The sequence below is a fragment of the Lethenteron reissneri genome, chromosome 60 (assembly GCF_015708825.2).
Source record: "Lethenteron reissneri isolate LAM-NWPU_2019-01 chromosome 60, ASM1570882v1, whole genome shotgun sequence".
Taxonomy (NCBI): domain Eukaryota; kingdom Metazoa; phylum Chordata; class Hyperoartia; order Petromyzontiformes; family Petromyzontidae; genus Lethenteron; species Lethenteron reissneri.
In genome coordinates, this window is record NC_083838.1 from 1,018,792 (window position 1) to 1,040,345 (window position 21,554).

Below are 21,554 nucleotides of genomic sequence, written 5' to 3' on the forward strand. Positions count from 1 at the left end.
GGCTGGTGATGATGATGATGGTGGTGGTGAGGCTGGTGGTGATTGTCGTGGTGATGGTGAGGCTGGTGGTGATGGTAGTGGTGGTGATGATGGTGGTGGTGAGGCTGGTGATGATGGTGGTGATGATGATGGTGGTGATGATGGTAGAGGTGATAATTGTGGTGAGGCTGGTGATGATGGTGATGATGGTGGTGGTAGTGGTGATGATGGTGATAGAGAATACGGTGGTGGTGGTCGTGATGCTGTCGTTGATGATGATGCAAGCTATGATGGTGATGATGGTTGCTGCTGCTGCTGGTAACCACGATAGTGACGGTGGCGATGCAATCAGAAGTCGCGACGGACCCGCAAACAACAACATCATCATCATCATCACGCCGAATAACAAACAACATCACAAACACGGGGGTGGAGGACTTGACGAACGTACGCTCCAGAATCCAGCTTCACAAGCCCAAGACATCCATTGCAGACGCAGAGGACGACAGCACCCAGCGTGGTGATGCTGCTGCTGATGATGCTGCCGGTGCTGATTCCAGTGATGATGCTGATGCTGCTGATGATGATGCTGGTGCTGATGATGCTACTGCTCGTGATGATGCTGCTGCTGATGATGCTGCTGATACTGATGATGCTTATGATGATACTGCTCTTGATGATGCTGTTGCTGATGATAATGATGCTGCTGATGCTGCTGCTCGTGATTATGATGATGCTGCTGGACCAATCACGTCCCCGACGAGCCTTGCCGAGGTGCTCGCCTGCTCATCCGATCGGCAAACTCCCCACCGCTGCGAGCGAGGGACCCGTGGCCGCTTCGGCAACAAAGAGTCTCGCGCTAGCGCCGCATCGACTGCCGCCAGCCAAGCAGGCGGCCGTCTCGTGCGTGCTGCTGCTGCTGCATTGTGGAGGAAGGGAATAGCGGAGAGAGAGGAGGAGACGGGGGAGGGTGGGGAGAGGAGGAGAGGGGGTGGAGAGAGAGGGTGGAGAGGGTGGAGAGAGAGGAGGAGAGGGGCAGGGGGAGAGAGAGGGGTGGAGAGGAGAGGAGGAGGAGGAGAGAGAGAGAGGGGAGTAGGGGGGGTAGAGAGAGAGAGATAGGAGAGAGTGGAGGAGGAGGAGGAGGAGGAAGAGGAGAATGAGAGAGGAGGATAAAGAGAGATAAAGAGGAGAGTGGAGGAGGAGGAGGAGAAAGAGAGCGTGGGGAGACAGTGGGGAGAGAGGAGGGGGGAGGAGAGGTGGGAGAGAAAGAGGAGAGAGTGGAGGAGGAGGAGGAGGAGAAAGAGGAGGAGGAGGAATGGGATTTTGATTGGCGTCCCCAGGCACTCAGAAGAGGTCTGGGATTTGTTTTCTCTTCGGTGGTGCAGTGTGGGGGAGGGGGGGGTGCGTTGGGGATGAGGAATCGATTTTGTTTCCGAACATCGAAATGGAATCGATTCCCTGTATCATTGCGCTGATTCCATGTGAATCGTTGTTTCGTAGCGGTGCTGGAGAAATCCGATGAGCTATGAAGCTCTCCCCCCCCCCCACACACATCCAGTCAGGGTGGGTCAACACGTTACAACAACACACACGATCTGAGTGCGACGTAGAGGAAATGTCAACAAATCACTTTGAAAAAATACGAATTAAACTAAACTATGTTTTTTTTTTAATCTTACCAGGTAAAGTCCTCTGAGCTGTTAAACGTATCTTTCAGAAGCGACTTGGGCACAAATGACAGCTCCAAGTGGCTGATCAGCGGATTCCTCCAATCTCAAGACACAGTCTGATTCTGGGTAGTCGCAAAAGGAGTTTGTGTGAGAGGGCGCGTTGAACTTCCTTCGCACCGTACGGAGCCAACCGTGTCAATCGGAGGTGCAGTGTTAGTCTATGGGTAGTGTTAGTCTATGGGTAGTGTTGAGTCTATGGGTAGTGTTAGTCTATGGGTAGTGTTAGTCTATGGGTAGTGTTGAGTCTATGGGTAGTGTTAGTCTATGGGTAGTGTTAGTCTATGGGTAGTGTTTAGTCTATGGGTAGTGTTAGTCTATGGGTAGTGTTTAGTCTATGGGCAGTGTTAGTCTATGGGTAGTGTTAGTCTATGGGTAGTGTTTAGTCTATGGGTAGTGTTAGTCTATGGGTAGTGTTAGTCTATGGGTAGTGTTTAGTCTATGGGTAGTGTTAGTCTATGGGTAGTGTTAGTCTATGGGCAGTGTTAGTCTATGGGTAGTGTTTAGTCTATGGGTAGTGTTAGTCTATGGGTAGTGTTAGTCTATGGGTAGTGTTAGTCTATGGGCAGTGTAGCTATGGGTAGTGTTTAGTCCTATGGGTAGTGTTGAGTCTATGGGTAGTGTTGAGTCTATGGGCAGTGTTGAGTCTATGGGTAGTGTTAGTCTATGGTAGTGTTGAGTCTATGGGTAGTGTTAGTCTATGGGTAGTGTTGAGTCTATGGGTTAGTGTTAGTCTATGGGCAGTGTTAGTCTATGGGTAGTGTTAGTCTATGGGTAGTGTTGAGTCTATGGGTAGTGTTAGTCTATGGGTAGTGTTGAGTCTATGGGTAGTGTTAGTCTATGGGTAGTGTGATCTATGGGTAGTGTAGTCTATGGGTAGTGTTAGTCTATGGGCAGTGTTAGTCTATAGGAGTGTTAGTCTATGGGTAGTGTTAGTCTATGGGTAGTGTTGTCTATGGTAGTGTTAGTCTATGGGTAGTGTTAGTCTATGGGCTAGTGTTAGTCTATGGGCAGTGTTAGTCTATGGGCTAGTGTTAGTCTATGGGCAGTGTTAGTCTATGGGTAGTGTTAGTCTATGGGCTAGTGTTAGTCTATGGGTTAGTGTTGAGTCTATGGGTAGTGTTGAGTCTAGGGTAGTGTTAGTCTATGGGTAGTGTTAGTCTATGGGCAGTGTTAGTCTATGGGTAGTGTTAGTCTATGGGTAGTGTTTAGTCTATGGGCAGTGTTAGTCTATGGGTAGTGTTAGTCTATGGGTAGTGTTAGTCTATGGGTAGTGTTAGTCTATGGGTAGTGTTAGTCTATGGGCAGTGTTAGTCTATGGGTAGTGTTAGTCTATGGGTAGTGTTAGTCTATGGGCAGTGTTAGTCTATGGGCAGTGTTAGTCTATGGGTAGTGTTAGTCTATGGGCAGTGTTAGTCTATGGGCAGTGTTAGTCTATGGGCAGTGTTAGTCTATGGGTAGTGTTAGTCTATGGGTAGTGTTAGTCTATGGGCAGTGTTAGTCTATGGGCAGTGTTAGTCTATGGGTAGTGTTAGTCTATGGGTAGTGTTAGTCTATGGGCAGTGTTAGTCTATGGGCAGTGTTAGTCTATGGGTAGTGTTGAGTCTATGGGTAGTGTGAGTCTATGGGTAGTGTTGAGTCTATGGGTAGTGTTAGTCTATGGGCAGTGTTAGTCTATGGGTAGTGTTAGTCTATGGGTAGTGTTAGTCTATGGGCAGTGTTAGTCTATGGGCAGTGTTAGTCTATGGGTAGTGTAGTCTATGGGTAGTGTTAGTCTATGGGTAGGTGAGTCTATGGGTAGTGTTGAGTCTATGGGTAGTGTTAGTCTATGGGTAGTGTTAGTTATGGGTAGTGTTAGTCTATGGTAGTGTGAGGTCTATGGGTAGTGTAGTCTATGGGCAGTAGTGTGAGTCTATGGGCAGTGTTAGTCTATGGGTAGTGTGAGTCTATGGGCAGTGTTAGTCTATGGGTAGTGTTAGTCTATGGGTAGTGTTAGTCTATGGGTAGTGTGAGTCTATGGGTAGTGTTAGTCTATGGGCAGTGTGAGTCTATGGGTAGTGTTAGTCTATGGGCAGTGTTAGTCTATGGGTAGTGTTAGTCTATGGGCAGTGTTGAGTCTATGGGCAGTGTTAGTCTATGGGTAGTGCTAGTCTATGGGTAGCGTGAGTCTATGGGCAGTATGTGTGTTGAACTTCATTCGCACCGTACGTAGCCAAACCGTGCCAATCGGAGGTGCGGGGGGATGGATCGCCGCAGCTCGGGGGAGATGGATCAACGAAAATCAGTCCACGTTGCATCTCAAGGATCGTGAGAGATGTGGGCCGCCTGCATCCAGCAGTAGATAAGATCACGGCTCGGCTAACGACGGCGATCATGAATTCATGATCATGTTGAAGTGCACTCACTGATTGCTACATTTCTGCAGTGTAGTCGATTTCTCGGAATCGAGTGCCACCAGCCCGGAATCGATTCCTCCGCACATCACTCTCGCAGAGAGATGCGGGGGGGGGGGGACACAGCGGAAAGGGAGTGTACCATTGCGAGCTTAACACGGGGGGAGATTACACACGTCCGGTTGATAGCGGTGCCATCGGCTCAAGGGATCCCCCCATGGGTGTAATGGTACATCCCACAAGCCCATTGAGATTTGCCCGTGAGTTCGAGCACATGTGTGCTCTGTGCATGTGGCCACGGCGTACAACAATAACGTAGTGACGACTACTCACGATGTCCTGTCACTACTCAGTGGCTATCGCTCTGGCCATGGGCTATCTTGGTCTTCATATTCTTAGGTTTTTTCGGTAAAGTCACGTAGGTAAAACATTAAAATTAATAATGTTTTACCTACGTGACTTTACCGAAAAAACCTAAGAATATGAATCCTTGCAGTCACGAAAGCTTCAAGTCTAGAATTATCTTGGTCTTCTTTAGCACGGACCTGCATTGATGCAGAGCAACAACTGCAATTTCACGTTTTCAGTTTCATGTATTCGGTGTGGCCCTGAGAGCCATTCGGCTCTTGAATCGGGTGCAACCGCAACAAACAAAAACATGAAACACATTCCTGCGGAGGGAGCTGGTAGGAACGTCGGGTTGCTCGGTCAATGGCCTGCAGGGTCAACGGCGGCGTGGTGTATTCCGCAAATATGGCCGACTGTGAGGGCGGGCACAAGCCGGCGTGAGTAGGTGAAACGTTGAGTTTTATAAGGGCACCACGGGGTGACCAGCCCCTCAACATCCCTGCCCCACCCCTCCCACCCCCCACCCAGCCCCACCCCACCCTCCCCTCTCCACCCAGCCCCTCCCCACCCAGCCACTCCCCACCCCACCCTCCCCACCCAGCCCCTCCCCACCCAGCCACTCCCCACTCTCCCCTCCCCACCCAGCCCCACCCTCCCCACCCAGCCACTCCCCACCCCACCCTCCCCACCCAGCCCCTCCCCACCCAGCCACTCCCCACTCTCCCCTCCCCACCCAGCCCCTCCCCACCCAGCCCCTCCCCACCCAGCCACTCCCCACTCTCCCCTCCCCACCCAGCCCCACCCTCCCCACCCAGCCACTCCCCACCCCACCCTCCCCACCCAGCCCCTCCCTGCACGACGGACGGACGGACACAATAATCCCCTGTGGGCTGGTGGAACTAGTGGGTTGCTACCAGTATAAAGTTGTACAAAATCTTGCCTCGCACACCGGATTGTAAGACGCACCCCAATACAATTATACGAAAGTGACACTCGGCGCCTGGCGGGTGTGTGGAGATGGAACGAAGTCGCGCGATGAACGGCTTGAGGCTTGAGCAGAGGTCGCAACCGGGTACCCGATACCCGTACCCTACCCGATACCCGGCTACCCGTACCCTACCCGATACCCGTACCCTATCCGATACCCGTACCCTACCCGATACCCGGCTACCCGTACCCTACACGATACCCGTACCCTACCCGATACCCGTACCCTATCCGATACCCGGCTACCCGTATCCGGCCGGGTACGGGTAGCCGTTTGCGACCCTGGTGCGGCCGGGTACGGGTACAGGTATGCCGTGAGTCACTGGTGAGTCACCGTTTGTCACTCATTTCGGGTAGGGTACGGGTAGGGAACGGTTACCCGTACCCGGCCGGGTATTTGCGACCCTGGTGCGGCCGGGTACGGGTCCGGGTAAAGAATCAAAACCCGTTGGCGACTTTTGGGCTTGAGGGATGTAGAAACCAACTCATACTCTGGTGGTGGCATGGGTTGTGGGAGAGATGCAAGTGCGGAGTTGGCCTGATAGCTTGAAGCTAAATTGTCTTGTGGTTTCGATTTAAAGCTTTCGTGACTGCAGGGATTCATATTCTTGGTTCTTTCGGTAAAGTCACGTAGAAACGAAATAATAAAAATAAAACTATAAATTATCACGTTTTTCGACTGCAACACAAGCAATCATCATCAGGTGTGAAAACCACAGCAATAAAAAAAAGTGGCGTTTTTTAAAATTTTCTTGCTGTGGTTTTCACACCTGGTGATATATAGCAAAGCGTCCCCTTATGGACTATTAAGTTAATACATTTTGTTATTTTTTTTATAAAAAAAAAAAGATTGGAATCTTTAAATTGAGCGTTTTCCGATGGGTTCGTCTTTAAATGTAAGAAGAAGTTGAATTAAATCGTCAACGATTATTGTGGTGGTTTTTTTTTGCGGAAAAAAACTAAATGTAGCGATGGTTGTTAAGTTGCCCTCAACGTAGATACAAATTGTAACAAAAAAAATCACATCAGGTTAATTATTATATTTCTTGAAAACGTTTGCCTGGCGAAGACAGCCCTTTATGAACTAGTGTTACTATATGTTGTTTTCCCTTTTTAATGCAACAACGAAGCTAATTGGGGAATGTGTAAATCTGATCTTAAAGGTGCATTGAGAAATGTTGATACTCCGACTGATGCTCCTGCTGTTGTGGAGTGACTCATGCAGACAGCTATGGCTGCAGAGTTTGGTGGTACATGTTGTTGACGTTGTTTATTGTGAACATTCGGTCACAGTTTCTATGACCACTGTTTCATTGCTTTTATGGCTTTATTTTGGTGATTTTCGAAAAGTTTTTTCTTTTGGCCATGTGTGTTTGTTGTAGTACAGAGTTAGACTGATGGCCTTAATCTAAGTTGTCTTGTGGTTGTTGTTTGACTTGCATCCCACTGGGATTGTTGCACACAGCGTTGGTGTGTGCGGCGATTTTTCTGCAATATTTTGCTGTCTTTTCTTGGATTTTCTGTTTGCACTTAGTCACATATTCACTTGAAGATGTTTTTTTGTTCATGTTTTAGTTTTTTGTTTGTTGCGGTTGCACCCGATTCAAGAGCCGAATGGCTCACAGGGCCACACCTAATACATGAACTTGAACTTATTTATTAACATTTAAAATCGAGCACTTTGATCTGCATCAGCCACCGTAGTAGCCACGCGCGTGAGTTATAAATAGAACAGCGGGGTGAATCGATTCCATAGTTCAACATCCAAATCGATTTTCAATGTTAAACACGCGAATCGAAATGTAGGTGATTCTATTGTTTCCATTAATCGATTCCCGTCTTGGCGACACGCGTTCGCTGTGGGTCCTGCGGAACTCGCTCCACCGTAGATTCCACGCCCTCGTCATCGGGCCATGGTCAACCCACTGCTGGATGAAGTCGTCCTCACCACTCACCCCTCCACGTATATAATCCACATCCACCGCGAATCGATTCAGGAATCGGCGCGCGGCCACGGAGGAATCTAAACCAATGCACATCCATCCACGCCTGCTTAAGTGTTATTCTTTAAGCAACTTTTAGTTCGATTTGTGATCGTCTCGTAGCAGCAGCTTTAGCTCAACGTTCGCCCGTCGTTAGAGCTGCTATGAATTCTACGGACAATCATCGGCGCGGAGTCGCTGTTGCCACCGGTAAAGTCTAACGCTATAATCCGGTGTGTGCGTCTTATAATCCGGTTTGTGAAGGTGCGTCTTATAATCCGGTGTGTGTGAAGGTGCGTCTTATAATTCGGTGTGTCTGAAAGTGCGTCTTATAATCCGGTGTGTGAAGGTGCGTCTTGTAATCCGGTGTGCGTGAGGTGCGTCTTATAATCCGGTGTGTGAAGTGCGTCTTATAATCCGCTGTGTGAAGGTGCGTCTTATAATCCGGTGTGTGTGAAGGTGGGTCTTATAATCCGGTGTGTCTGAAAGTGCGTCTTATAATCCGGTGTGCGTAAGGTGCGTCTTATAATCCGGTGTGCGTGAGGTGCGTCTTATAATCCGGTGTGTGTGAGGATGCGTCTTATAATCCGGTGTGTGTGAGGATGCGTCTTATAATCCGGTGTGTGTGAAGGTGCGTCTTATAATCCGGTGTGTCTGAAAGTGCGTCTTATAATCCGGTGTGTGAAGGTGCGTCTTATAATCCGGTGTGCGTGAAGGTGCGTCTTATAATCCGGTGTGTGTGAGGATGCGTCTTATAATCCGGTGTGTGTGAGGATGCGTCTTATAATCCGGTGTGTGTGAGGATGCGTCTTATAATCCGGTGTGTGTGAGGTGCGTCTTATAATCCGGTGTGTGTGTGCAACTTTACCGACACGGCACAAATATGACGCGCTTGGCACGCTGCACGCGCCTGATGATTGGTGAACACGTCCCCTCATCATCACGGTGGCTAGGAGATGTTGACTACCTCGCATGGTACACAGGAGGTCGTGGGTTCAATCTTGGCTCTGACAACTGCTGCTGCTGTATATTTGGAGTCTGCGTGTCTCTCACTCTCATCATCACGGTGGCGAGGAGATGTTGACTACCTCGCCTGGTATACAGGAGGTCCTGGGTTCAACCCTGGCTCTGACAACTGCTGCTGCTGTATATTTGGAGTCTGCGTGTCTCTCTGCCCGTGATTTTTCTCCGGGTCCTCCGGTTTTTCCCCCTCCACTTTTAGAATCAACGTCACGCTTTTAGAGCATTTAGCGTCGACGCATTTCCACATGACGATAAGCCGCCACTTAGTTGAGCAATCAGACGTGGCCAGGCTGCTTCCGAACAAGAGCTCCATATAGCTCAGCGGGCGCTTAACCGGTAAAATGAAGAAATAAAGAAGTTTATGATCTTAAAATGGAAAAGTAAAAATAGGCGACGTTTCGCCAATAGCTCGAGAGGGGTCAGAGAGATGGAGTGGAGAGATCTAATTCTAGATTTGAAGCTTTCGTGACTGCAAGGATTCATATTCTTAGGTTTTTTCCAGTAAAGTCACGTAGGTGAAAAATTTAAATTACAGCTATCGTGCTGTGACGGTTCCACCAGAAAGTCAAAGCTTGTGTTGCCTCCGAAACGTCGTGATTTTTATTTTACTTTTATTAATTTTTATTTTTTTACCTACGTGACTTTACCGAAAAAACCTAAGAATATGGAGAGATCTAAATTGAGTTGTGTCGCCTGTACGTTTTTGAACTCTCACCCACCGTCAACCCTCCTCCGTGTCGCCAGCATTGGGGACCTCCAAGTGGGACATCCGCCAGACGGTGTGGGACTACATGGAGCTTCACGACCTGGCGAACTTCCCCAGGCCCGTGCACCACAGAATTCCAAACTTCAAGGTGCGTCATGGGACCTCCTCTGCCAGTACCAAAATATGAGAATAGGTTTTCCCCTTTTTTCTGGCAACAAAACAGCTAGATTTGAAGCTTTCGTGACTGCAAGGATTCATATTATTAGTTTTTTTCGGTAAAGTCACGTTGGTAAAAAAAAATAATAAACATAAAATAAAAATCACGACGTTTCGGAGGCAACACAAGCTTCCTTCTTCAGGTGGAACCGTCACAGCACGATATCTGTATCAAGTGTGATAGCTGTATCAAGTGTGATACAGCTATCGTGCTGTGACGGTTCCACCTGAAGACGGAAGCTTGTGTTGCCTCCGAAACGTCGTGATTTTTATTTTATTTTTATTTTACTTTTCTTATTTTAATTTTTTTACCTACGTAACTTTACCGAAAAAACCTAAGAATAACAAAACAGCTGTGTTAAGATGTTAAAACACCAAACTGAAACATTTTACAAGGAATCATGTCTGCGTTAACCACAATACTTGTGGTCAGAATGCAAACAAAAAACGCACTATGATAATATTTGCATTGTCTTTGAAACGGATTGGTCCACACCAGAGACAGCTTTCTTTTGAGCCTCGTCTCAAACGGTGTTAGACCAGAGGACACTGCCCATAGACTAACACTGCCCATAGACTCAACGCTACCCATAGACTCACACTACCCATAGACTCAACACTGCCCATAGATTCAACACTACCCATAGACTCAACACTGTCCATAGACTCAACACTGCACCATAGACTCAATACTGCCCATAGACTCACACTACCCATAGACTCAACACTACCCATAGACTCAACACTGCCCATAGACTCACACTACCCATAGACTCAACACTACCCATAGACTCAACACTACCCATACATACGTAATGTTTCACTCTAAAGTTGATAACCGGCTGTTGTTTTGCTGCCTTGCCCAAGCTTGGGAATTGGTGTACTTATAACATTTGAACTTTCTACTTTATCAATTCTACGTATTTATTTATAGTGATTTGCTTAACTTTCATAAACTATTATTTTTCGTGCCCCTTACTGGACTTCCGTCAACAAAGAGCTTCATGGCTCATCGGATTCCTCCAGGATAAATAAACATTCCGATCGCATTCGCGACACCTCCGTGGACACGCCACGTGATGTCTCTGGCCGATGTCTCCCCGGCTCTAACGAGCCAACGACGGCGGCCGCACCGCCCGCTGGTGACCTCTCGTGCCAGGGGTCGACCGGCGCCTCGGCGCGTCTCGGCCTCCTCCCGCAGTTTTCCACGGCGACCACCGTGAAGGTGAACCCGGACAAGCCGCAGGAGGGCGCGCGCTACCTCGCCCTGGAAGTGAGTGCGAAGAACGTCTCGCGTCTCTGTCGTCCCCACCAACCCCACTAACTACCCACCAACCCCACCGCCCACCTCGCCCACCGCCCCCCCACTATCCCTCTCACGGCGCAGGGTTCGTATCGCGCCGCGGGGAGGATCGGAGACCTCGCAGCTTTCGCAGCGACCAGCGCCGTTAAGGTGGACCCCGATAAGCCGCTAGAGGGCGTCCGACTCGCCGCCCTGGAGGTAACGCAGCGACCCACACTGGGGGTGGACAACTCGGTGTAGAGGGGGCGCCGCGGTGGCTAGGAGATGTTGACTACCTCGCCTGGTGTGCAGGAGGTCGTGGGTTCGATCCCGACCCTGACGCCTGCTGCTGTATATTTGGAGTCTGCGTGTTTCTCTAATCATCATCATCACGGTGGCTAGGAGATGTTGACTACCTCGCCTGGTATGCAGGAGCTTGTGGGTTCGATCCCGACCCTGACGCCTGCTGCTGCTGTGTATTTTGAGTTTGCGTGTTCTCCGGGTCCTCCGGGTTTTCCCTCCACATTTATAAAACACGCGTTTAGAGTATTTGGCTGCTATAAATGTCCACATGATGATGAGCCACTTCGTTGAGCTGTCATTTGCGGCCAGGTCACTTCTGAAAAAGAGATACGGAGCTCAGTTGGCCTCACCTTGTAAAATAAAATAAATAAATAACAAATTAAACTCGATACTCGTTCTGCCTTCTTCCCTCCGCCTCTCCCCAGGCACGGAAGACCCTGCTGGTTCCCACGCCGAGACTCCGATCCGGGCTGTTCAACCGGATCGTTCCGCCCGCCGGTGCCTCCAAGGCCGACCTGCACCGGTGTGCCACCTCGCAGGCACGGAGCCGGCGCTTGCACACTGACCAACCAGGCAACAGCAGGCAGCAGCAGGCAACAGCAGCAGGCAGCAGCAGCAGGCAGCAGCAGGCAACAGCAGCAGGCAGCAGGCAGCAGGCAACAGCAGGCAGCAGCAGGCAACAGCAGGCAACAGCAGCAGCAGGCAGCAGTAGCAGACAGCAGCAGCAGGCAGCAGCAGCAGGCAACAGCAGCAGCAGGCAGCAGCAGCAGCAGGCAGCAGCATGATTTAAAAGTGCATAGCTCAGGTGGCGTCCTTAATATCGGATGGAAGAGCGCCTTCCAGACGGCCGCAGAAGCGCACCTGAAAGCGCCGCGCGACGATGCGGCGACCACCGTCTTTGTTCGACGGCTGAGCCCAAAGCCGCCGCCGCTGCTGCTGGGAAAAGATGACGACCGGAGTTTGTGTTGCGGTGGTTTGCACGAGTACGCCCCTCCTCTCCTTCCACGGTGCCCTGACCCTGACCCTTTGCCCCCCGCTCCCGCCTGCGACCTGCGACCCCTGGCAGGGCGTGCGCGAGTTCAGCGTGCCGCTCGCGCTGGACGCCGGCGTGCGCGTCGACCTCGTGGTGGTCGGCTCCGTCGCCGTGTCCGAGAGAGGTAAGAGCCGGGCTCGTACCAGAGGTCGTAACTGGGTACCCGATACCCGTACCCTACCCGATACCCGGCTACCCGTACCCTTCTGGGTACGGGTACCCGTTTGCGACCCTGGTGCGGCCGGGTACGGGTACGGGTAGGCCATGAGTCACGGGTAGGGTACGGGTACGGGTAGGGAACGAGTACCCGTACCCGGCTGGGTACGGGTACCCTTTTGCGACCCTGGTGTGGCCGGGTACGGGTACGGGTAAGGAATCAAACCCCGTTTGCGACCTCTGGCTCGTACCTCGCACGCCCCGCAGGCAGCAGCGGACTGCGTCTCGATCCGCTGCTGGGTGGGAGCGGCTCGCAGGGAGTTTTGTACGTTTTTCACAATTGGTTCGTATCCTGGTTTGGCAGTCGATTCGGACCAACTTCTCTCCGGCGTCGATAAAAATGAGCGCCACTTAGTAGGGAAGTCAGCGGTGGTTGTCACGATTCCGGGGTCACGGCTGGTCAGTCCGAGGACCGATTGCCCTTGACGTATTCTGCAGACTTTTTGCGTTTAGTTCCTAGAGTCACACAGCTGTACGGGGTCGTCTTCCACCGGCAGCCGATTGGCCGCCGTCAGAGTGATGACGTCGCCCCTAGCAACCGTAGGCCTCGTGGTCTCCTTCTGTTCGTGGCCCCCCACCCCCAAGTACAGAAGTTCCCCGTAAAATGCGGAAAGCTGTGATTGTAGCAAGATCCGAAATGACGCGAGAGAGAGAGAACGGAGAGGATGTCAAGGGTGTCCTCCTGGGTCGTCGGCAAACACAGCGGTTGCTAGGGGCGACGTCATCACTCCTACGGGCGGCCAATCGGCTGCCAGGGAGACGACCCCATACGGCTGCGTGAATCTAGAATCGACTGCGAACTCCACCGAGTCTGTAGAGTACGCGAAGGGCAATCGGTTCCGGTCTGCCGCGTGTGCCCGCAGGATGGCGCATCGGGAAGGGCGAGGGCTTTGCGGACATGGAGTTCGCCATGATGGCGTGCACAGGCGCTGTGGATGACGCCACGGTGGTGGTGACCTGCGTTCACGACTGCCAGGTCCTACACGCGCACACGCACACACGCACGCGTGAACGCACACGTATACATCTTGGGAAGCCACAGGAGCTGTGCACTTTTAAATCTAAATTTGAGAACTCGTTTCTTTAGAACCGATTTTTGTGTTTAGTGTTTGTTGTTCCTTTCCCCCGCACATCCGATTGGCACGGTTGGCTACGTACGGTGCGAAAGAAGTTAAATATACAGACTGCACACAGACTAACACTGTCCATAGACTCAACACTGCACCTCCCATCAGAAAGATTGGCTACGTACGGTGCGAAAGCAGTTCAACATATACACAACAAGATCCCTCAATTAGTAGTCAAAACAGATATTTCGGGGCCAGTTCTGTTTGCGATCAGCAATGAAGGCCGGCACGGCACACGAGGCAAACTCCAGCTCTGGGAGTGAAAGTCTGTTGAGCATTCGTGCGGTGAATGTTACTCTGCAGCAGGGCGGGTAGGGAAGTGCATCTCCTCTAGCAGTGGAACTTGAAACAACCTCAGAAGCGTAGGTCGCAGACGGGTTTTGATTCCTTACCCGTACCCGTACCCTACCCGTTACCCGGACGGGTAGGGTACGGGTATCGGGTACCTGATTGCGACCTCTGGGATGAAGCCATGTTGCAGGCGCGGGCGGGTTGATTCTAGGAACTTGAATTGTGAGAAGAGACAAGACGTTGGGAAATAAGTGACAAACAGTTACTCGCCAGTGACTCACGGCCTACCCGTAACCGTACCCGGCCGCACCAGGGTCGCAAACGGGTACCCATACCCGTACCCGGCCGGGTACGGGTAGCTGGGTATCGGGTAGGGTACGGGTATCGGGTACCCGGTTGTGACCTCTGCTCAGAAGTAGCTCCGCAGACCATCCTCGGTCACACGTAAGGGCCGCAGCAGAATTCCATCTCGTGGCGTGACGCACGATCGGAATAATCCCGGGGGTGGCGGGGACTGGGTAACATTTCCATCGCCGTCGGTGACGCAGGTGGTGGACATCCCGGAGGAGCTGGTGGAAACTCATGACCTGACGGTTGACTACATCCTCACCCCGACGCGCGTCATCAAAACCAACTGCAGCGCGCCCAAGCCTCGTGCAATCATCTGGTCCAAGGTCAGCCGACAACTTCTTTCTATTTGTGTCGATGTGGTTTAAGGGTGGCGAGATGTTAACTATCTCGCCTGGTACGCGGGAGGTCGTGGGTTCCATCCCGACCTTGACGCCTGTTGCTGTATATTTGGAGCCTGCGCCTCTCTCTCATCACCATCACGGTGGCGAGGAGATGTTGACTACCTCGCCTGGTATACAGGCGACCACGGGGAGACAGAGAGAGAGACGCACACTCCAAATATACAGCAGCAGGCGTCAGAGTCGAGATCGAACGCACGACCCCCTGCGTACCAAACGAGGTAGTGAATGTCCCGCCACCGTGGCTTGTGTCGATCCTCTCAATGTTGCGAAGATCGACCGCGAGCTTCTGGCCCGGATCCCCATCCTGAACACTCTGCGGGCCCGGGAAGAGAGGCTGGGCCGGGACGTGTCGCTGAGGGACGCTCCCAGCCTTCACCGCACCGCAGCCTCTGCCGGATCTCCGGACGATCCTTCCGCTTCTCTCCACCGAGAAACCGTCGGCGTCGGCTCTGCCGGGACAGCGGCAGCGACCCGCGTGCGCCGGGCCGGTTCCGTTTCGGCAAGGGGGCGGCGTGGGGACGGGAGACACCACCGGGGAAGAGGAGGAGGATGGGCGAGGCAGCCGATTGGTGGAGGAGGAAGTGGTTGCGCCGTGCCGGATCTGGCGAGGGGCCGGGGTGGTGGTGGGGGCGACGGAATGTAACCTTCCGGTAACCTCGGGGCTTTAATTTCTCACCCACAATGTTCGGCGTCGCTGGTAGACTAGAGTCGGTGTTGCCGTGACTCGTCGTGCTGCAGCCCACCGCGGGAGGTGTATACTTGACGTGGTGTTCCGGGCGTGGAAATGACCCGGCCAGATCCGGCTGAAGCGAAGCCCTGATGAACCGGATCCTGAAAGCAGCGATCAGCAACGAGTGGATGATGATGACGATGGTGGGGGGGGGGGGGGGGGGTGTTTTCACCATTTGTGAATTGTCGGGGCGGGAGCCGCACGTCAGGGGCCGCACTAAAGGCCACCAGGAGCTGCCGCCAGTGGCCCGCGGGCCTTGTGCCTCGTGGTCTCACGATGCATCCCACCCCTGCACACTCAACCGATGTCATTGTCTACAACATCACGCACGCACGTGTGCTTACATACACACTGCACTTGTAAAGCATTCTGGGTAATAAATATGGCTAACGTCAGTGGCGAGTTGATGTCTGATCTGGTCCTCCTTATAACGTATGCTACAGGCCCCGCACCGGCACTGCCTGGATGACTGTGGAGGCCTTTGGCAATCTCTTGACAAGGGACGATATATTATTAATATTCAGATAATAACACTGCTGCGTACAGCACGTGAAGTGTGTTCAAAGCCGGTCTGTGCGTGGTTCCCTTCGTACAGAAATAAAACTTTGGTTTCCGATTTTTATTGCCAAATTATCCTTTTCGTTGTTGTCGATGTTGTCGATGTTGTTGTCGTCGATGTTGTCAACACGTCCCCATGTCCGGCGCAACTCGTGGGGCAAATCGCCAAGCCGACCATCCGTGTTTTAGGCCCCTTTAGTGAAAATGCGAAGTGTGGCTCTTCCTGAACCCTCACCCGGTCCGAGACGTCTGCAAGTGGCGGGCGGGTGCTGTGTCCCCGTTCATCGCCGGAGCGTGCGAGCGACTCGGCGTAAATTTTATTTAGAGAGGCGCAGTAAACGCCACCGTCGTTTTTAACGGCGTCGTTACTCACCGCAGAGAACTGTCGCGACACGACCGCCTCCACTCTCCCAGAGCTGGGGCCAAACTGTGGCACGTGCAGCCCTCCCGGGTGGCCTTGTGGGAGCCTCGCTACCGATACAGTTATTTTATCTTTCGATTTAAAGCTTTCGTGACTGCAGGGATTTATCTTCTTGGTTCTTTCGGTAAAGTCACGTAGAAGGAAAATAATAAAATAATAAAAATAAAACATAATAAAATTATTCTCACGATGACGGCTGCTTGCGTTGTTTTATTATTTTCCTTCTACGTTATTTTATCTTCTTGGTTCTTTCGGTAAAGTCACGTAGAAGGGAAATAATAAAATAATGAGAATTATTTTGTTATGTTTTATTTTTATTATTTTATTATTTCCCTTCTACGTGACTTTACCGAAAGAACCAAGAAGATGAATCCCTGCAGTCACGAAAGCTTTAAATCGAAATTTAAAGTTATTTTATTTACGTGTACGTCATCGGAATGGAACCAGAAGAAAAACTGATGGACGCGTACGTCATGGGAACGTAGCCAACCTTACTGATTGGAGGTTCGGGGGAAGGACAAACTAAAGGCAAAAAAGCAGTTCTGAATAAATGAGTTGATCAAATGGTGCCCACCGGTAAGTGTGAGAGATTGTGGCAGGGCATTGAGAAGTGGTGCAGTCGGATCTGCTGTGGTGGTACAGGTCAGTTCAGGGAGTCTGAGCGAAGTGGGCAAATACCGATTTTGTTTCGTGCTGGGCGAAGGGCTTCCATTTTCTTCTATTCCTTAAGTATTCTCCAGTAGGGTGCCGTAGTGGCGAGATGTTAACGACCTCGCCTGGTATGCAGGAGGTCGTGGGTTCAATCCCGGGTCTGACGCCAGCTGCTGTGTATTGGGAGTTTGCGTGTCTCTCTCCCTGTGGTCACGTGGATTTTTCTCAGGGTCCTCCGGTTTTTCCCTCCACATTTACAAACATGCATGTGCAGTATTTGGCTGCTATACTTTTGCACACGATAAGCCACTTCACTGGACGATCATTTGTGGTAGACAGGTCGCTTCTAAAAAAAGCTTTTTAGCTCATATTCTTAGGTTTTTTTTCGGTAAAGTCACGTAGGTAAAACATTAAAATTAGTAAAATAAAATAAAAATCACGACGTTTTTAGCTCAGTTGGGGAGGGCCTTACCTGTTAAAATAAATAACACCAAACGTATAAAAGTTAACGTTGGACTCGAATTGTAAACGTGAGTTTATTCTCCAACACGCCGGTGTGCTGAATTAGTAACGATTTGGCATGTTCCGTTTCCGTGACACAATTTATGCGATCTAAGCTCAAAATAAACCCTCATGTATCAGAAAAAAAAATCCTTCCCATACCGGGAATTGAACCCGGGCCGCCTGGGTGAAAACCAGGAATCCTAACCACTAGACCATATGGGAGCCCTGCTCACGAAAGCGTCGCGTTTCATACTTAATGTCACAACCGGCTGAGCCGGCGGCTTAATTTGTTTATTCACGACATGCTCTTAGCATTAAGAGACGCCTGCAAAGCTGATAGCCTACGGATTTCCCATATGGTCTAGTGGTTAGGATTCCTGGTTTTCACCCAGGCGGCCCGGGTTCAATTCCCGGTATGGGAATGATTATTTTTACTCGGTAATTTTGTTTAAACATTTTTTTTTTAAACCAATGGATTCTACTGCGCCACGTGTGTTAAGGGGAAATGTGTGGCATACGCCAGCCAACGTGTTACAGTTGTTCAGTGTGTACAGTCCATGTAACGATCATCATCTTGAACCGGAATATATTGATTTTGTGACGTTATTATCCCGTGGCCCGACTGGAAATCTGTGCGAAAGAGCTTTAGAGATTATCGGATTCCTCCTGCAGTATCAATACAAATTCTAGCCCCTTTTTTTCTTCTTGGTTCTTTCGGTAAAGTCACGTAGAAGGGAAGTAATAAAATAATAAAAATAAAACATAAAAAATAATGATTTTATTATAAAAGAATTTTTTTATTTTAATAAAATAATAAATATAAAACATAATGAAATAAATATTTTATTATGCTTTATTTTTATTATTTAAATAAAATAAATATTTTATTATGTTTTATTTTTATTATTTTAATAAAATAAATATTTTATTATGCTTTATTTTTATTATTTTATTAAAATAAATATTTTATTATGTTTTATTTTATTATTTTATTACTTCCCTTCCACGTGACTTTACCGAAAGAACCAAGAAGATGAATCCCTGCAGTCACGAAAGCTTTAAATCGAAATCTAGCCCCTGTTGTCAAACCCACTGCTGGATGGAGGCCTCCCCAAGCTCTGCAGGGTCATGGGGGTTGCTAGACCATGCTTCACCACGCTGGTCAGTGCGGATTAGTGAATGGGGGAAGGACACGGGGGGGGGGGGGAGGGTTATACATTTAAAACTAATTTCTTGAGAACCGATTTTTGTGTTCAGTTTTTTGCCATTCCCCCGCTCCTCCGATTGGCTTCGTACGGTGCTAAAGAAGTTCAACATCGTACGCCGAGTTGTCAACTGCTCATCAGTGCCCTTACCTTGTTACACACCAACTATACACTACACTACTATACACTACACACTATACTACTATACACTACTATACACTACACTACTATACACGACACTACTATACACTACACACTACACTCCTATAGACTATATATACACTATACACTACACTACTATACACTACACACTACACTACTATACTACTATACACTACTATACACTACACTATACACTACTACATAGCTGTGTAACCCCTTATCAGTGCCCTACCTTGTTACACACCAACTCAGACCTTATCGGTCACCCCGTGCCCCTTATACATCTCAACGTGCAGCGTTGTCACTTTAAGATGTTTTCTTGTTCATGTTTTTGTTGTTGCGGTTGCACCCGAGTCAAGAGCCGAATGGCTCACAGGGCTACACCTAATACATGAAAACTGAAACTTTCGGCGCTTCGCTCTTTCGGCCGTTCTCAACCCCAACCACATTTCAAATTTCGTCCACGCGGCTCTTACTCTTTCGTCCGATTTCATCCCCAAACCTTCCACGACGTTCGCGCCACGCGGCGTCTTATTCGTTCAGTCTTTGAACAGAAGTCATTCAGTGAGCAGCATCTCTTATATTTGTGTTTATTCAGATGTTATTCATACTGTATCTATCACCAATATATTCATCGTCCACTTACACAAAAAAAATATTTAAAGGTATAATTGTTTATTTTTTTTATTTTTGTTTATAAATTTGTATTCTTGTTTATTTTTCTTTTATGTTTATTTAGGTTTCGCACGCATGTGTTATTTAGCTACTGTAGTTATTTGCATGTACGTTTTTATATTTACTGTAAATATTTGCATGCAAGTTTGTATATTTACTGTAGTTATTTGCAATGCACGTTTTTCGCCGGCCAAAACAAACTTGCGAGCTCAATCAAAGGCTCCGCTTTGACAATTCGTCCATGCTCTGGTCCCGAACCCGACGAGAGTGCGAGAGGTGTTCCTGTAAATACTTCTCGGCAGGCCGCCTCCGACTGCCTTGAATCACTGCAGCAGTGGCGGCTCCTGCAAAATCTCTCAGGGGGGGCAAATGTCTGGATGATTGATAAGGATAAGGTCCACCCATGCAATGGATAAATTAACAGCTTAAGCATGTAAAGGCAACTTCACTTCTTTAATATTAATGAAAAATAAAGTGACTCTTACAATACATCTTGTTTGTTTCTATACTCACTATTATTACAATCCACTCAGTTTATTTTATTAAAGATTACACTAGGTGGCGACAAATAATATTGTTGACTGAAACGTGCTTACGTATGATGACGTAAGCACGTTAGTGCGAGCCCTCCCGGAAGCCATAGAGAATGCATTGGAGCACCCGCCGTTCGAAAAAAAAAACATCTTTGAATGTAAGTCTATGGGAACACTCGGGGTGATTCTCAGCCAGAGTGAAATCGCCCAAAAAGAGGCGGTACTCCACAGAACGTGACATGACGCTGATTGGACTATATCCAGAGGCACAGTGACGGCTAGCGTAACTCTGTGGTTGAATGACATTGGTGGTGCGTCGCCCAATCGCCCTAATGAAGAAACCGCCCTTGCACTGGAGCCTCAATCCACTTCAGGGCTCGTTCCGCTGTGCGTGGCCAAGTAAACCGTTGCGTTACGTCACAATGCCCGTGAATGCGTAGATAGTATGTACACACGTTACGTCACAGTGCACGCGAACACACACGTACACACGTTACGTCACAATGCACGTGAACACACGTACACACGTTACGTCACAATGCACGTGAACACACACGTACACACATTACGTCACGAAGCGTCAGTCCGCAAAGCGACGCACGCGGCCCCTGAGACGTGCATTTGGCGACCCCCCTGCGCCAGCCCGAGGCTCGGGATAAGGGACGCGAGGGAGACGTTGAGAAGCTTGCACGGACGCTCGCGGTCGAGTGTGGAGCGGGGGACGACTTTTACCGGACACCGGGTGACGAGGATCACGATGGTGACATGACGAGGGCAGACAGGAGACGGGCCGGCGGACAGGAGAAGGGCCGGTCTTCTCCTGTCCGCCACCCGGTGTCCGGTAAAAGTCGTCCCCTGATCCACACGCTCGAACGCGTTGTCCGGTCGCTGTCCCCGGGCAACAGCTGAACTTGAGAATGAGAAGCATTTCAATTTAAAGCTTTCGTGACTGCAGGGATTCATCTTCTTGGTTCTTTCGGTAAAGTCACGTAGAAGGGAAGTAATAAAATAATACAAATATAAAACGTAATAAAATACAATTCTCACGACGTTTCGGCCACAACGCAAGCAGCATGGCAGCCGAGTGTGGAATCGGTGCGTCCCACGCGCCACGCAGGCCGATACAGGCGTCCAACTTCAAATCAATCACAGCGGGAGGGCAGCGATGACAGGATCGGAGTGCAGCTTTTATTTTCATTCATATTTAGTTTTTGTGTCCCGGTTCTTGTTGTTTTTACTTCATGGACATGTGTCAGCTGAACAAAAGCCTTATCGATTGAATATACCACGACGTTTTGTTAATGTTTTGTAATCCAGATACACATAGGGACGTCCATCGAGGAGGTGGAGCGATGGAATCAGCCGGCCTCGGGTGGATCACTACGTCGCAAGGACCGTTAAAAGGGTGGCGGTAGCTTGCGGAGGCCTTCATCCAACAGTGGATTGACCGTGGCTGACGATGAAACACGTTCAAGAATGTCATCAGTGCACATCTTAATAGCCGCTTGAGGCTGAGCTCAACGTAGATGACGACGCACAGGTGAGAAGCGAGGAAAGCCGAACCCACTCGATCAGCTTCAACCGCTTTGCACCGCGAGACCACGGCGGTCGGGAGGCCTTCATCCAGCAGTGGATATATCACTGCTGCTGCTGCTGTTTTCTCAAGCCTCTATTCAAGCGTGCGTTTGTTGCGCGAATGAGCAGAAACAGCAGACACGCAGGACTTGTCACCGCGCTGTTAGCCGTGAAG

The 21,554-nt window shown here is 49.8% G+C and overlaps 1 protein-coding gene and 2 non-coding genes across 4 annotated transcripts; 2 read left to right on the top strand and 1 right to left on the bottom strand.

The window, feature by feature from the left end:
- Window positions 1-7,279: 7,279 nt before the first annotated feature.
- On the top strand, window positions 7,280-15,236 carry LOC133357810 (methenyltetrahydrofolate synthase domain-containing protein-like). Of its 2 annotated transcripts, none has more exons than XM_061575947.1 (8): window positions 7,280-7,626; window positions 9,184-9,293; window positions 10,749-10,862; window positions 11,372-11,485; window positions 12,013-12,103; window positions 13,059-13,171; window positions 14,162-14,287; window positions 14,637-15,236. In XM_061575947.1, the coding sequence occupies exons 1-8, from the start codon at window positions 7,581-7,583 to the stop codon at window positions 15,006-15,008; spliced, it is 1,086 nt and encodes a 361-aa protein (XP_061431931.1). In that variant the 5' UTR covers window positions 7,280-7,580; the 3' UTR covers window positions 15,009-15,236. The 2 variants fall into 2 exon arrangements, with proteins under 2 accessions (XP_061431931.1, XP_061431932.1); XM_061575948.1 differs by having other exon boundaries at window positions 7,286-7,397.
- Window positions 15,237-17,379: 2,143 nt separating this feature from the next.
- On the bottom strand, window positions 17,380-17,451 carry TRNAE-UUC (transfer RNA glutamic acid (anticodon UUC)). The gene has a single exon. It is a non-coding gene; the product is annotated as a tRNA-Glu (tRNA).
- A 128-nt stretch (window positions 17,452-17,579) lies between these two features.
- TRNAE-UUC (transfer RNA glutamic acid (anticodon UUC)) lies at window positions 17,580-17,651 on the top strand. The gene has a single exon. It is a non-coding gene; the product is annotated as a tRNA-Glu (tRNA).
- The last annotated feature ends 3,903 nt before the right edge of the window (window positions 17,652-21,554 follow it).